Raw genomic sequence first — 17,876 nt, forward strand, 5'->3', positions numbered from 1 at the left:
CGCAGTCGAGCCTGCATGTTCGACTCCAGCCACCCGCACTTGCTGTTGTTTCTTTGGGCAAGAAACTTTACGATAATTGCCTCTACTCAGTGATCGATTTCGAGTAATGGGTAGTACCAAATTTAAGTCATAAGTAGAGTAGACAATCGGAAACAGACATTGCCGTCGGCTGCAACGTGGGTCAGGTGTACGTCGGAAGGCGTACACCGATGCATAGCGCTCAAGTCCGCTTTCCCACAATGCAGAATAAAGATAAAACAAACAAACAACAAACAAACAAACTTTTCATTAAGCTGTCATTCATTACTACATGTGTGCTTCTCTTTGTTTTTGTTTTATTTTTTGCTATTTGTTTTTTTGGGTTTTGTGGCCGTGCTAACTACTGATATATAGCCTACTACATAGGCCTAATTTTTTATTCAGGCATGTTTTAAACCTTTCAAGGTTTTGCCACCTTTTTCCGTTCGTTAACGTGCTGGTAGAATTATATCGATTTTTGTAGTTAGTATCTTTTTCGTCCCGGACGCGTTAATGACGAAAAATAAAATGATTGATTGATTGTTGAAGTGTTGCTGCCGGGGAATTATTCCATCCTAGATACCGCTGAATGGAGAGCAGTCCTGAAATGCGTTGCTCAAGCGCACACCCCGAGAGTCGAACTTGCGCCTCGTGATTTTGAGCCGGGCGCGAAACCACTGAGCTAACTAGGCGGACAAATGTTCGTACGTTTGTTCGTACCCTCAAATTTTTTGCGCGGTGTCTGCGCGGCGCGGTTGACAACAGGAAATTTATCAGTATATTTGCATCTGTTCCGGCTTTTGAATGAAAATTCTGACTCCAGTTCCGCTCCAGTTGAAACAGCCGTACTCCGGCTCCTGCTTATCTTTGTTGCCTGTTGGGTTTGTTTGTTTGTTTGTTTTATCTTTATCCTGCATTGCGGGAAAGCGGACTTGAGCGCTATGCATCGGTGTACAGTAGTACACCTTCCGACGTACACCTGACCCACGCTGCAGCCGACGGCAATGTCTGTTTCCAGTTGTCTACTCTACTTATGACTTAAATTTGGTACTACCCATTACTCGAAATCTAACACTGGGTAGAGGCAATTATCGTAAAGTTTCTTGCCCAGAGAAACAACAGCAAGTGCGGGTGGCTGGAGTCGAACATGCAGGCTCTCGACTGCGAGCCCAACGCGCTAACCACTCGGCCACTGCTGCCTTTAAACACCCATGGCTAGTGTTGCAAGACGATTTTCATTAAAACTAGTATGTATTCTATTGAAATCGAATCAAAATAATAGAAACTCAAAGGAATCAACTTTGATCTGATGATCGAAATGATTACTAAAGTCGACCACAAGCACACGCATGCGAAAACAAGGTTGCCAACTACAGGATCAGATTAGCATACTAGGTGGCGGTAAATACACAATAAAAAGGTAGCCTTAGCCTACAATATAAAGTTGCATTTGCAACATCAATCAAAACCTGGAACTATCAAAATTCAAAACCTGGAACTGCCAAAAATTTTACGCAACTGGGAAGCTAAACTAGCCCAGTTGGCAGACAAAATTCGTGAATCGCAACATTTGAATTGGCAACTTTTCAAAATTACCAGGCCTTGTTGACTTTTTCAGATATTGGCTCTTTTGGCAGACATTTTAAATGGTTGTTTAACCATAATCTTAATCCTCGCCCGACATTCCATCACAGAGGTTACCGTGATCACCATTCGGGTTTTATGAGATGTTTTCCACGTGAACGCTAAAATTTTTATGGAAGAATTCTACCTGCGGTTTTTTTTGCTATATTTGGTTTCAGCTTTCTACCATCTCAGTGATTGTTGAATCTTGACCCCTCTCTGTGATATTATGCTGAGTCATACTGACATAGAAATAGGTCTTTAAAACGTACAAGATCTGGTCTTTGCAATAAATGCATTGGTCTGAGAGTGAGACTTTGTGTGTCCACTTTAAAGCATGTTTTGGCATGGCAGGCAGCAATTAAAAGCAGGTTTGTGAAGTCTTGCCAGTAGCCTATTCACAGAAAATTACTCAGTACCGGCACTACAGTACCACAGCTTGGCTAGAGATTTCAATCAGCAGCCATTTCAATTTTCATCAAACTGTAGTTCATCAAATTGTTCACAAGCTTGGGTAATATTTGGTCAGTTGTTAGAAAATGCTAGGCTCTTGATGCTTTTATATCCTTAAAAGAAAACTGTGCCATATAAACTGAGTAAATTCTATAGCATTGGTGTGACTCTCGGGATATTTTGTAATGACCTTGAACTCACTGATAAAATGTAGGATATTTGTTATTTTAAGAAATCATGTTATGTGCACTAAAGCTTAAACACTCTTGTTACAAGTATTGTTAGTAATTTTTTGCAATAGAATGATTTCCATTACAGACGAAATCGGTTAATCGTATCACCTATTTGCCAGACGTTTTGATACGATTATACGATTGATTTGTTTAACCAATTTGCTAAAAAAAAAGGTTTATCGTGAATGGGTGTAATTGTTGAGAAGACGTCTGTGCTGACTAGGCTGCAACGCACATTGCAACTGATACTTCCTATAACTGTTTACAATTCTGGTTAAACTTTAAAGAGTTTGCTAGTTTTGTGTTACATAAACACTATGCTGTATGTTTTAGCCAGCAAAACTGGCCTTTTTACATTGATTCAGCGTCCGGCAGACGTTGAATCAATGTAAAAAAGACCAGCTTTGTAAAAAAGTAAAAAAGACTGGGAGAGCAAGTACGATCAAAGCATTTTTCTGCAAACTGCAGCAATCAGACTGCAAATCGGCAATCTTTCATATCACCGATCTCTGTGACGTCACAACGCGAACTTTGATGTTGAAGTTTTTGATTCAAGCATGCTATTTTTAGCTCCGTACCTGCTGTGTAGTTTTGATTATGGAAAGTGGCTTACGAAAATAAAGGTATCCTAGAAAAACGCGACTCACAGTCATTGTTTGTTTTGAAATCGCAAAGGCTTTTTTTTCAAACCTTTTGCGCTGTCTGGTAAAATAATTAATTTGCGATGCTCTTCAACTGAACAAAACTGCACAAATGAAATTACGCACTACATTTCACGACAGTAGGCTACTTGTATTCAGCATTGAAAAAAATTCTCTAAAGTAATCTGGTTTAAACTTGTGGACATGCTTGCTTCCCTCTCAAGCCGAAATAATTTGTCTTTGTCTATTCCTTGGAAGGCCAGTCGCTGACGGATGACATCAAAAGCATTTAAACTTCTTTATTGAGAAGTGTGATTATTCCTTTTGTCTGCTCTCCTGTTTTAATGAAACCCAGCTGTGCGAAAATTGGTTGTTTGCAGTGCTATGTCTAGCACATAAGATTTTCGTCTGGGATTGCAGACACTTGCCTTTGTTTTGATCGCATGCGTCTGTCTCACCTTTGCTTCATTTCGCCTTTGAACATTGCAGACAACTATGCAAAGCAAAAAAGAGACATTCTCGTTTCGCTTACGGGTACAATTATACGATTAAATGAATGAAGTATGCAAACGAGAAGCAAATCCTGATGCTTTTATCCGACTTATTCTTTTAAGCGGTATGTATACGTTTATCCGATGTTTTTACTTAACATTAGATTGGATTTGGTTTAGGATTTCAGGTTTTGATTCAAATAAACGATTGATACGTTTAAGTGGCATACTATTAACCGATTTCGTCTGTATTTCCAGTTGTCTTTTGTGGTGCTTTTTTAATTGTACTTCATATTGTCACATTGGGTTCCTCCTAGGTTACTAGCCTAGTTTAAAAGGATAACTGATCAGTACCGTAATCAATCCAGGCCTTAAAACTCGTGTTTTTTTTCGGCAGCCATCGTGGCCTACCGAGAGCTCCTTCTCGGCGGCCAAATCTGTGTGCTTGGAGGCCAAAATACAATAACGATAGCACAAGTAAATAGCATTAAACTTGCAACAATGTTAAAATGATCACTTAACGTTGTTGAAGTCTGGGTGATGTCCTGCAATAGAATCGTTGTACCACGCATTAAATGCTTTATCGGGATTGTAATCCGGTATTGCGGACCATCTAACGACCCTAAATTGTTTTCACTGCTTGCAGCTCAGTAAATTGTTTCAACTGCATACCGCCTTTCATAAAACTTGACCATTTATTTTGTTATGATGTCACCATTGAGGGTGTGAAGTCACTAACCCACAGCGTTCTCAACTGTGAAGAAATGTGTTTTACCCAGGGATGTCAACTAACCCAGTTCTCCTTTTTAACAACGATTCAATATCCGACAACATTGAATCAATATAAAAACGACAATATTGCCAGCCGATGTAAATTAGCACTTCGGATTAACACTTCGTTAAAATAAACATCGGGAATTGCAAACAAAACTTACAGCGCTGGTGATCGCAGCTGGATATATTCAATACAACAGTAGTTACTATCTGGGTTTTTTTTTTCGCTGACACTTTTCGGTCATTTGTCCGAAATGACTTGAAAAAATTCGGTCATTTTTTGTTTATTTCGGTCATTTTTTCTGAGGAAAATATTTCCTTTCAAGTAGCTGATACAAACCAAAATTTGCACTTCCTGACTAGCTACAACATAGGCGCCAACTTTTTATGCTGTATTGATACATAAAACAACAGATGAACTAGCGATCGGCAGCAGGACAACATTTTTTGAATGCAAACCGCAACAGCTTTGCGATAAATAATCACTAGAACGAGTAGGATGCTACAATTCCACACCAGACAAAATCTGTCATTTTTACATTGATTTAACGTCTGCAGACGTTGAATCAATGTAAAAATGACTGATTTTGCTGCCTGCAACATAGCAAAATCTACCATTTTGTGTCGATTCAATGTCATCAGATGTTGAATGCACCCAAAAACAACATAATTTGCTACGTAGACGGAGCGTGCGTTTAGCTTTATGCGCTTGCAAACAGACTCGATGTTGCTTTCGAAAGTCGAAACCTCTGCAGTGAATTGTCGCGGCAGTGATTTGTCGCGGCAGTGAACCGCTCGCTGTGAAAATGAACTTGAAGTCTTGGCACGACGTAACCACCAACCAACGCAACAAGGGCTGGTACAAACTGCATTGCGCACATGCGGAATAATCAACGCAACAACGGACTCGCGCAAACTGCATGGCGCACACACGACCGTTGCCATAGAAACCTGATAAAAGGCGGGAATATGCGCATATTTTGTTTCATCTGCAACACGAAAACAGGTCAGTCATAAGTTGCGATATTGTAGTGAAAAGGGAGCTATAATCAAACGTCTCTCCGTAACTATTTTTCAAGGGCTGTTTACGGATGTCAGCAACTTCTAAATTTATTCAAGGTGACGTGCTGTTGAATTGATGTAAACGTGAATGGTTTTACTTTCAACAGGTACATTTTCAAGCGTATAATCAAGTTAGTATTTGCATTCCATTTTCAAGACATTGTTATTCCATTTACAGTATACCTTTTACTTTTTAGTAAACCTTTTCGTCTCTTGTTTCATGGTAGTAAATCTAATTCGTTGGTAAACTTTATGTTGTGCTTAGCTTAAAGAGTCGCAGTCCATCAACCGCTAGTTTACGCAGACGCATGGCATGTGTTTGCTTAACCGAAGTGGTCGAGTTTTGTTTATAATAATTAACGGTAGGTCGAACGTAGCGATAACTCCGAGTGTGGCAATAAAAGCAATCCTAGTGTGACGACATAATTATGTCATCCATCTGCGTGACATTTTGCTGAATTTACGTTGCTGCTGATGAAACACGCTTTCGCCCCCACGGCCAAAAAAATAGTTAGGCGTCTATGAGCTACAACAAGTTTCGCTGAGAAACGTTGTCGTGTTTTATCTGAGAAAACTTTCTTCAACGTTCATCAGCGAAACTCAACCGTGCAACACCCGAATTGACTATATATTTTTCGGACATTTTGACCGAATTGACTATATTTTTTTCGGACATTTTGCTAAAAAATTGGTCAATGACCGATAAATGACCGAAAAAATAAACCCAGGTTACTATGATGCGCTGACCTAAATCTGCGTCACTCTTTGATACTACATATTTTCCACATTTAATCCACGATCATTCTATTGCGAAATTAAATAATTGGCTAGAAGAAACCGGCGGCCAAACCTGGCCGACGGAGAAGGTAGCACAAGCGGTCATTCAAGCACTACTTAGCGGCCATGGCCGCGATAGCCGCCGGCTGCTTCAGGCTTGCAATCATATACCTACAGACTACAGTAGGTAGTTGATTGTCGTACAATCACAATTCTGATTTCTAAAGAAAGGCACTTTACAACTTTAACTTTTTTGGTTTTGCAATGTTTTTTGTTTTATTCATGTCAAGTTCATGTCTTTATAGTGCAAGTGTAAACTTATATTTTACAAAAATATATGCCTAAACTCATGACATCGCTTTTAAAAAATCACATATATATATATATATATATATATATAATAGAAATAATTAATGTGAATATCTGAGTGGTTAGTACAATAACGATGAGCACTGTTCTCATTTGAGTCTGGTAGCTTTTGAGTCTCACGGTACTGTATGCGAATCAGATCATTTGGTATTCGGACTGCATTATCTGTATCGTGATGAATTTGTTGCACTTTACTTGGAAATCTAGAGCAGAATAACTTTGTAGCTGTTTTGTAATACATGTAATGTTTAGAATTATTTTATTAGGTTACTTTGCTTGTTTAGAAATGGGCTTGTTAGATTTTGAAGGTGAACCTTTACAATGGAATGAAATTATGCCTTATGTCGAAAATGTAAAAAAACATGGGATAATTCAATTTGTCAACAATTACAAGCGGCTTATGAAGCGTCCTGGCGATATTTTGAAATGGGGTGATGAGGTACTCTGATAGTAGATTATGTATTTAAAACATTACGGTATTCATAAATATTTTATATCAATGTGAAATGTGGGGCTTTATCAAAAGCGGCACACTGTATCAGTATTTTTAAATAAAAGGAATCAATCGAACTTTTGATTGTTGACTTTGGATCACAACAATTTATATTGTTTATGTTTTGATATGGTGTAGCTTTGATATTACCAGGAGATATGTTTTGTCATAACTTGCTTTTTGTTTACAACTTTCATTTAGGTAGTTTTTATTCAGTTTATGTGTAGACCTGTTTAATTCAGCCAACTTAATGTGAAGTTTCAAGCATGAATTTGTTCAAACATTTAGAGCCTGTTGCCATTCTTCTTTGCCAATTTATGATATAAAACATTTCAAATGGAGAGGAGAGTTTAATATTAAATTGATTTTTTTGTAATTCCTAAATAAGTAGTAGGTAGGTTTTATTTATTAGGCCTACTCAACCAATAAGTGTGAATACAAATAAATAAGTTAGTATGAAGCTTTTGTAACTAATTTTTATTTTTAACTTTCCATGATTGTATACTGTAATTGTTACAATATTTTTTGTGTATAAATTTGTGTTTTAGGTTGAATATATGATCATTCATTTCGATCATGAAAATAAAAAAGTGAAGCTCTCCTTGAGAGGTGAAGAACTTTGCAACAAACTGCAAGAAAGAGAAAACAATGGCGATAAAGAGTACGTTTATAAGTAGAACATTTTTGTTGAACAATGTATGGTTGGATGTGCAGTAGAGTGTACAAAAAAATGAAAGTTTTTTTGATTTCTTAGCCTATTTGCTAAAACTTGCATTTGGGGTCACAATTAACTTTACAACAAAATTTTTTCAATTTTAATGACGTCTTACGTCGGTATTCTGCGTTTCCGTGACGACGCGGCCAAAAAGTCATATTTTGGTCATATAGGCCTAGTCAAATCCATAAGTGCTAGAGACTTCATTCTTGATGCTATGGATGCAGAATGTCCACTTTCCCATCATCACTCAATACATTTATATACCCTAAAGTCTTCAGTTTTTGAGTTTTTTGTTAAAAACTAAATTTTGCCCTGTTGTCATAGGAATTTATCCAAAAATAATCTTAAAAAACATGAAATTCAACAAATAATTCCTGCTAAATGTGAATATTTATACTGGTATGTATGATAGCTTTTTAGCTCAATCAACTCACAAGCATTGAATCAACGGTTGAACGGCACTATATATATATTAAATAAACAAAACAATTGACTAATAAAATTCCAGCTGCTTTACTAACTGCTTTTCATTTGTTTTTTGAGAAAATGCAATTTAAGTGGTATATATAATCAACACAGCACACAGGTACCAACCGGTATAAGCCGGTTATATTACAGCATTACATTGCAAGAAACAAAAAATGTTATACAAGAATGTTTGCCTTATTGCAGAAAAATATCAAATTAGCCATAGGCCATTTTCACAACTTGAATGTGCAATAGGTTCAGACTTAAACAATAAGTTCTAAAGACTTCATTCTTGGTGCTATGGATGCAGAATGTTCACTTTCCTATCACCACACAATATATACATTTATATACCTTATAAAGCCTTTAGTTTTAGAAATTTTTGCTAAAAGCTAATTTTTGTTTTATTGTCATAGGGACTCATCCATAAAAAATCTTAAAAAACATGAAATTTAACAAAAAATTCATGCAAAATATGAATATTTATGCTGATATTAGAGATGTACCGATATATCGGTATCGGTGATATCGGTCACTTTTTGAGTATCGGTATCGGCAAAATTTGGCCGATACTAAACATGTAAAAAAGGCGTTTGCTGCGGATTTTCCACAGAATAAAGATACAGATTTTTTAAAGTTGTAACTAACGTCACATTGATATAGAAAAATAACAACCTGTTCAAATTGCTGATATCTCACACTCCCATGACTTCTTGCGCGTGCCTTTTGGCATTGGTTGCTTGCAGTGATTCTTTCACTCAAACAAAACGTTTTGTTTCAGCAGTTTTGCGTTGTTCGATTCTTAAGTTGTGAAAGAGACTCAATTTCTCCAATATGTGTTTCTTTTTTACTCTCAGCAGAGTGTAAAACTTGTAAAAGTTTTTCATCCATACGACGTCATGAATGAAATTATATCTCAAATCGGCGTAATGACGTGACATCATCTAAACATTTTATCGAATAATAAATTAACAAATTCGATCGTCACAAGTGGTTTGGTTGTGGTAAACAAATACGTTTTAACTTTGAAGTGCATTGAAACAAAATATCCATTACCGGTAATCGATATGTAATATAGGCTATGTACGGTAGTCAAATTCCATATCAAGAATAAGTCCATATTTTTAAGGTTTACGTCAGCTCCAGAGATCAGTAGGCACAACAAGACCTTTTAGTGATTGGTTCAGTGAGGATTCGTGGTCCCATTGCTCTCCTTTTTAGTGAATAGACTCGTTTTCAATTCATTCTTATAAGACATTACGTAATGAAAAAATATGTGATAAGGTTGGAAGACATTACATCATGTCTTTTCAATACAAATTGAAGTTTAACATTTATTCTTTTGTTCATAGTCGCCCACCTTCAAAGCGGTATTACAAAGAACAATTTTCGTTATGGGGTTAGTTTAGGGGTTATCAAGAATATGTCGACATGACTTTTAAGGTTTACGTCAGCTCCGGAGATCAGTAACATATAGGCCTAAGGTTGTTCTCTTTGATGCAACAACACCATTGATTGATTGGTTTAGTGAAGATTCGTAGTTCCATTGCTTTCATTTTGAATGATTATACTGATTTTCAATTTATTCCTACAAGACATTACGTAATGAACGAATATGTGATAACTAAGAATGGAAGACATTACGTCATGTCTTTTCAATTCAAAATGAAGTTTAAAAATTATTCTTTTGTTCATAGTCGCAATCCACCTTCAAAGCGGTATTACAAAGAACAATTTTCGTTAAGGGGGGCATCAAGAATAAGTCGACATAACTTTTAAGGCTTACGTCGGCTCCGGAGATCAGTAACATATAAGGTTGTCCTCTTAGACGCAACAAGACTATTGATTGATTGGTTTAGTGAGGATTCGTAGTCCCATTGCTTTCATTTTGAATTATTATACTGATTTTCAATTTATTCCTACAAGACATTACGTAATGAAAAAATATGTGATAACTAAGAATGGAAGACATTACGTCATGTCTTTTCAATTCAAAATGAAGTTTATTCATAGTCGTAATCCTCTTTCAAAGCGGTATTACAAAGAACAATGTTATGGCGCAACATGCAGCATTTCAATGAAGTTCGGGAACTGTTTTTTTTTCTTGTTCATCTGCGCTTTAAATACCAGTCATTCTCCGTTGTTCATCCACTAAGCAGTTTAGATCAACTGTGGTTAACCTGCTTGCAACAGGAGTTATACTGTACAGACAGTGGTGTAGCGTAACTATGGCGTGACTTATTTAATTATAGGGCACTCCAGAAGCAAAAATATTTAACTTGACATGAAAATTTAGCCTCGGGCGATTTTTGTTCTGTATCCTAACATTCAAAATTTTACTTATTACCCTATTTATTATAGCCTACTCGAGTATAGTTCGAGATTTTCACAAGTGATTTTCACCACAAAAAGCCAGGTTTGACTTATACATTGGACAAGCTGTTTCCAGCTCGGCAGCCTTCAAAATTAACGCATTTTTGCTGTGACAAAATTGTTGCTGACCTATAAACTTAAAACATGATTATCATGCAATTGAAAACAAGCTGTAAAGAATGTTAACGGAATATTAAATGACAAACTAAACAAGTCTTTAAGTTTCCGATTGCACTGCTACACTGTTGTTAACTGAAAATAAAGAATGAATCAACACGAAAGAAAACAAGTATAAGTCAAGCCAGGCAATCCGCAAAGTCACACTGCGCTGTTATCAAGAGAGATGGTGGTGTGTGATGACACGTGCTACACCACACCAAGTAACGCAACAGAAATAGCGAAGAGCAATTATCACTATAAAAAAACACAAAAATGTGACGCAAATCGGCAACATCACAAGACATAGATGTTCTTTGACTTGTCAGCAGCAAGTGGGGATAACTATTGGAGTTCGTTGCGCAGCGTACTTACTCTGCCATGACATTGTTTAAGCTTAATAATAATAATAACAATATTAAATCACAAGCTGATAGAACCAGCTTACTATAAAAACAACCAAGTTACATGTGTTTTTTAAACGTTTAGTAACATAAAAAAGATGCAAAATTATACGTTTTTGCTACCTGGGTAGTCTTGGCCCGGCAAAAGCTGCTCAACCAAACAACATTGCACATTACTTGTCTAATAGTTTTTTTTCGACTACACAAATGACTTGGTTTACATCTTATTATGAATTATGATAGCCTATTTGGAGAGTTTATGCAAACCCTAAAATATTAATGTTTCAGAAACCCCAATTATGATGTAATGTTTCTTCCCTTATACCCCAGTCCTCAATTACGGTGGCCTTTCATTACCAAAACCTACTATTATGACACAACAATGCGGTTGAGATTGAATTTTTGAATCTTTAATAAACTATGCCAATTCAAGGCTTTTTTTAATAGTTCTATATGCAAATAAGGTCAAACTTGGCGGTGGGATGGTGCAACGGATAAGGCGTTGGCTATCCAATTATGCAAACCTGGTTCGACTCCCGGCTTCAGCTGGTTGTTGATAAACACCGCTCACCTATACCCAGGGTGTAATAAATTGGGTGTGCATAGTTGCTGAAGTAAAGGCGGCCGAGAGAGAGGAGCTGGCCACCCTACTCTCCTTAGTGCCGAAGACTTAGTATAATGAGAACCTTATATCTTCTCATTCCCCAAAGCTCAGTATCTGACTATGGGACCTTTAAAAAAAAAGGTCAAACTTAGCATTTGATACAATTCCTTGCAAATACCAAAATTGCTTCTATTTGTAACACTAAACTAAAGTATCGGCCAAAATATCGGTATCGGTATCGGCCTAAAAAAGTGATATCGGTATCGGCCAAAATATTGGTATCGGTACATCTCTAGCTGATATGTAACAATTCTTTTGCTTATTTAATACATAGTGCCTTTCAGTCAATGCTTGTCAGTTGATCGAGCTAGAAAACTTTCATACATATCAGTACTTATAAATATTCAAATTTAGCATTATGAATTATTTGTTGACTTTCATGTTTTTTAAGATTATTTTTGGATAAATTTCTATGACAACAGGGCAAAAATTAGTTTTTAGCAAAAAACTCAAAAACTGACGACCTTAGGCCTTTAGGGTATAGCCTATAAATGTATTGAGTGGTGACTGGTGATCAGGGTTGTTGGTATTTTACCCGACCCAAAAAAACCCGGGTGGTTTTTTTTAATAAAACCCACTTAAAAAAACCCAAAAAAAACATAAAAAAACCCAGAGCATCATATTTGTCCAGTTTTCATTAGAAAATTAAAAAAATGAACAAAAACACTACAAGGCACTTAAAACAAACTTTAAATTAGGACTTAAGGATGTGAATTTAGGGGTGTTCAATTTCGATTATTTGAATATTCGGAATTCGAAATTCAATTTATTTTCGATTTCCGAATTTCGATTTCGAATATCACAACTATTCACCACACTGCAAAATGTGATTTTATTAAAAGAAACGTTATGAAAATTCGCTAGAAAACACGAAAAAACGCCATAAAAATTTGCGAAAAAAGAACACAAAATAACGTCTACAGCTCCAGGCCCATGTTGGTGTTTAAGAACACAAGCTGATCGACATGGTCACCCGTCAGTCGGGATCTCAGCTTCGTGACGGTCAGGCCAGCTTTTGAAAACATCGCTCCGCTAGAGCCGAGGTCGCTGGGGTCACAAACACCTTCTCGGCTAGCCTTTTCAGCAGCGGTAGCTCGCCTTCGTTTGCTTTCCACCAGGAAAGCGGATCAGCTTGCCCAAAAGCAAGCTTCTGCTTCATAAAATAGGAAATCTCGTTTGAGATGGAGCTAATTTCATCATCATCACTGTTGTTGGAGTCTTCCGTCTGGACCCCGCCCATGGAGAAGAGGTCCGTCAGAGTTGTCTGGCGTCTTCGCTCATCGCCTGTGTTGGCTGAACGTCGGGGCTATCGGAATCGGAAGAACTGACACCTCCCGTTGGCTGCACGCGCGTGGAAGACAACGACGTTGCGCACGACTTTTCTCAACGCACATGTGCAGGACTGGCCGTTGGACCCGCGAGAGCGTGTGATAGTCACGTGATCGACGATGCGCATGCGTCGAAGTCTTTTTTCGCTTGCAAAATGCGACAAGACAGATGATGTGAAATGCAATTTAGGAGGCTATTTACCAATTACAGATTCTGGATTCTAATGCATGGCTGTTTCAGAGCATTTGCCTAAATGGCCATTGGCCACGTAATCGCTCAATTGCTCATCCATTACTATATATAATATATATAAGTATAAATGATAAAAAATATTTAAATATGATGGCATAAACGCTCCTTGCCTTCAAATCTAAAGCAAATGATGCAATAATGTGATTTCTACCACGGTAGCATCAACTTGGTATAGAAATCAGTGGATGATGCAACATCCAACTTGATCTTGAAATTAATAGATGATGCAACATTCAAGCAACTACAGCCCTAGTGCATTATTTTATTGAGTTATGCAAGCATGTACTGTGAGTGAAAGGCACTTCATTCGTAAAAAGTAGTTTTGAGGTGAAATAAGCATGAATCTACCTTTTTTTGCATCTTTTTTAAAAAACCCAATAAAACCCAAAAAAACCCGGGTTTTTTTAAAAAACCCGAGCGGGTTGGGCTTTTTTAAAAAAACCCGGGTTTTTCTCAACCCTGCTGGTGATAGGATAGTGGACATTCTGCATCCATAGCACCAAACCAAGAATGAAGTCTCTAACACTTATGGATCTGAATATATGACCAAAACATGAATTTTTGGCCGCGTCGTCATGAAAACGCAGAATACCGGCATCATTGAAATTGAAAAAAATTTGTTGTAAAGTTGATTGTGACCCCAACTGCAAGTTTTAGCAAATAGGCTAAAAAATCCAAAGAACTTTATTTTTTTGGTACACCCTAATGTGCAGTATGTTTACCACAAATCTTTATGTTGTCTTTACATTGCATGGCCAATGGTACTTTGCTCATTGCTCCATTAGCTCATTGATGAAAATGTAAGCTCATTGCTCAATGCTCATAAATAGCATCAGTTTTCTTGATGCCAACCAAACTTGCTGTTTGCAACAAACCCATATTGGCAAAGACGATGACATGCTTGAAAGTGCAGAAGGGTTTTCTTCATTTTTATTTGTTTACTTTGTTTAAATGTTTAGTGGCGGTATTTCCCTGCATACAACAAGAAACAGCATTGCGGTGGAAATATGAACTGTAAAGCAGAGTAATATCAGGCACTCTGACCCTTCTCTATATTTCACTTTGTGTTTTGGCAACCAATAGCAAACAAAAACATTGAACACGCCTGATTTAAGAGTATTTATCACAAGAGTTAAGTTTAAAAATTCCATTAGACAAAGTCTTGGGTGGGCAGCAGAGTGTGTTGGGTTGGCCCTAGTGATGCACCGGAGGCAAGATTTTGGCTGGAAGCAGAATGCTCTGGCTAGAGAATTTAAACTCTGGCCGGAGCTTTCAGCCTTGTTATATTTACCTCATATAAATGATTAATGTTTTAACCAAGCGGTTGTTGGCAGTAGCGTTGACAGGGACGTACATAGGGTACTTTTGGACTCAGGATAATTTTAAGGGAACCATTCCAAGAAGCCCGAGAACTTAGAAACCATCTTGTATTTGTTGGATATGGTGTGTTTTTCTTGGAAGTGTCTGAATTCGGAGCCTGAGAGTGTCATTCGTATCGGGCCAAAGTTTTTTTCCTCAATAGCCCTGGTTGTTGGTGCCGTACGCTACTCTTATTAAGCACTGAAGCGATAACCAGGCCCATTTAAAAAGGTGCTTTATGGCATTGGCAATACTTACTGTTTTTTAAAAGTGTTCATTTATAGAAGTAAATATTTGAGTATATTTGAAATTTGGCTATCTAATGTGTAGTATTGTTAAGATGTTGAGGATTTTTGATTAACTTTCTTGAATCCAGACATTTAAGACCAATGTTACAGCCAACATAAAAAATGTATTTGTGTATTCTTGCTTTACTATAATGAGTCAATGACACATAAAATTACATTTATGCAAGGTCATGAACTTGACTACAGCCACACACACAGTTGGCATACACACCTCCAGAGCCGGAGTTGAAAACTAGTTGGCCCAAAAATTATTAATAGACTATTGCACTGGCGCCGACTTATGGGGTTACGGGGTGGCGGCCACCCCGTAACCGCTGTGGCGGGGTGGCAGCCACCCCGTTTAAGTTACATTACTTACTGCAAATAAATGTAATTTGAACGGACGTTTAAATCTTTTTTTGATCATTGGTTTTCGCTTCAACTCAACGTAAAGCAAGAGGTGAACCAATACAGCATTGCGAAGAAAATGATTGTTTTTGTCACAAGCATGATACTCGCGTAACATCAAGCAAGCTACGTGAAGATTACGCAACACGTGACTACGAGTTTTTTCCTTGTTGTTGCGATCGTTTTATTTGTTACTTGTCATAAGTCATTGTTACATTTGTTAGGTTTACAATGGGATTTATTAATCAATAAAATACGATCTTTCTATTGCCTCCATCAAAAATCTTTTTTGAAAATTTTTAAACTGCTAATAATATCGCTATAAATTATGACAGCTATAAAATACTTGGAAATAAAATTATCTCGATGATTGATAGCTCCACCCCCTAAATGAATCTATTTTCAAATTTCATTAAAAAAAATGCAATTTTCAAAACTTTTTGAGTTTTATTTAAAAAGTACACTTAGTAAAGTAGCAGTTTTGACGTTTTGCAAATTTACACATTTACATGATTCTATTCGAGGAAAGCTACACCCCCTGCCAATTCCCAATAATAAAAGCAACTTTTTTCAATTACTCAAGATTTTGCATTTTAAATTATTTTCCGATTTCAATTGGAGTGTACTGTCATCTACTTGGGTAATGCAGCTCCCAGCCGTAAATGCTTTTCTTGACCAGTATGAGGTCATACTAGATTGGCTTGACACGGCATCGAAAGAAGATGGCATGGATGCTGTCACTCGAAACAATGCCACTAGCCATGTTTTATCCATGGAGAATTTTGACGTTTACTTTTCCTTGCGTGTCCTGCAAAAGCTTTTGCTTATTTTAAGCCCTGTACATATCGCTGTTCAGAAACGTGGGATCAATGTCGGAAAGGTACGTGAATTACTGGAAGGCGTATTATCAACAGTTTCTTAGAATGCAGCAACAGAAAGTGAGACATCTGAGTTGTTCGACGCATGTAAAAAATCAGCTGTTGATATGGGTTTGCAGTTGCCATCTTTGCCGCGTGGCCGTGGTAGACGTACTGCAAGATCTTTCGATGACCAGCAACAGCAACCGCTTTTTTCTACCGTAGATGCTTACTACCAAAGCATTTATTTAGACGTATTTAAACAGTGTTCTTCTTCACTTTAGTCACGTTATTCACAGCAGGACATGAAAACGATCAATGACATGAAAACAGTTCTGCTTGCCAAGGATCAAGCATCCGAAGAGAACAGAGCTGCTTTTGAAAATGTCGCTGCCACATATAAAGATGACATAAACCCAACGCTTCTGCGTCTGGAATTGCAACAGCTGGAAAGTTTTCAACAGCAAGAACAGATTTTTGTTTCAACTATGTCGCAACTGCTTGATCTATTTGCAAGCAATGAAATAATTTCATTAATGCTTTCAAACGTGGTCTGCATTGTGAAAATATACTCGTCGTTGCCTTCCACCACCCGCGAGGCGGAGCGATCGTTTAGTCCACTCAGGCACATAAAAGCCTACTTGCGATCTACCATGACGCAACAGCGATTGAACCACGTCCTAATTTTAAATGTTTATCAAGCTGAAGCTTCATGGTTACAACTTGACCAGTTGATTAACAGTTGGATTGACAGAGCTGCTGTTCGCAAAAATATTTTTGCCAAATGTTAAGTGTCAGAGCAGCAACGTAACAATAAAATTCACGACATACCTCCTGTGCTTTGTCTTAAAGTTGCTTTGTAAATTATCTAGCTACAAATCAAGTGTGAAAATACAATTGCATCTACGAAACACGCTTAGTAAAAATCAAACAAAAACATCCAGTTTGAAAGTTTTTAGGTTGCCATATCATGCTATCCGTCACCCCGTGCAAAAATAAAAGTCGGCGCCTATGGACTATTGTTAATTTTTACTGAGCACAACCAAGAAGTGATAAATTTGTTGCTATATATTTTATGAGAAAGTTAATGGGAAGTGTTGCAGATATCGGAATGGCCCGTTTCGGTGAGTCCGATTTGGTGTGTCCGATTCGGTGAGTCCGATCCCTTAACGGGGAATTTTTTCAATTTTTTTTTTTTTTAATTATCGGGTACCGTAGCCTAATTATCATTGCCGTTTTACGGTTAGGGGTTTGGGGTTAGGGTTAGAGGTTAGGAACTCACCGAATCGGACTCACCGAATAGTAGCAGACCCGCAGATATAATAATAATAATAATACTTGTTTTTATATAGTGTCGTATCCATTGCAGCATGCGTTGCTCCTCAGTGCTTTGCAAAGCAGACAGTGTCATTGCAGTCGTATAGAGGTGTAACTGAGTAGCCTACATTATTACCCGAATCAAGTTCATTGCTCATTGCAAAGCAAGAAGTATATTCAGTACCATTTGTAAAAAGTCTTTGGTATGAGATGAGACGATCGCGACCGGGTATTGAACCCATGCGTATTGATTCAGAGACTGATGCGCTAATCAGTAATCACTGATATCTCCAAATGGTTTGTTTATTTTAATTCAAATAAATTGCATTCCTCCCATTAATCTGTGAAGT

The 17,876-nt window shown here is 37.4% G+C and overlaps 1 protein-coding gene across 2 annotated transcripts in view; it reads left to right on the top strand.

Annotated features, from left to right (window-relative positions):
* The first annotated feature begins 6,713 nt into the window (after positions 1-6,713).
* The window catches only part of LOC145771393 (glutamate--cysteine ligase catalytic subunit-like), a 30,162-nt gene continuing 18,999 nt past the window's right edge, over positions 6,714-17,876 (top strand). For both annotated transcript variants that reach the window (XM_082583153.1, XM_082583155.1), the window contains exons 1-2: positions 6,714-6,880; positions 7,483-7,595. In XM_082583153.1, coding sequence (XP_082439279.1) covers positions 6,728-6,880; positions 7,483-7,595 — 266 coding nt within the window. In that variant the 5' untranslated portion in view covers positions 6,714-6,727. The remainder of the gene's footprint in view (positions 6,881-7,482; positions 7,596-17,876) is intronic.

This window comes from Aplidium turbinatum, chromosome 5 (genome assembly GCF_918807975.1).
Source record: "Aplidium turbinatum chromosome 5, kaAplTurb1.1, whole genome shotgun sequence".
NCBI classification, from domain to species: Eukaryota; Metazoa; Chordata; class Ascidiacea; order Aplousobranchia; family Polyclinidae; genus Aplidium; species Aplidium turbinatum.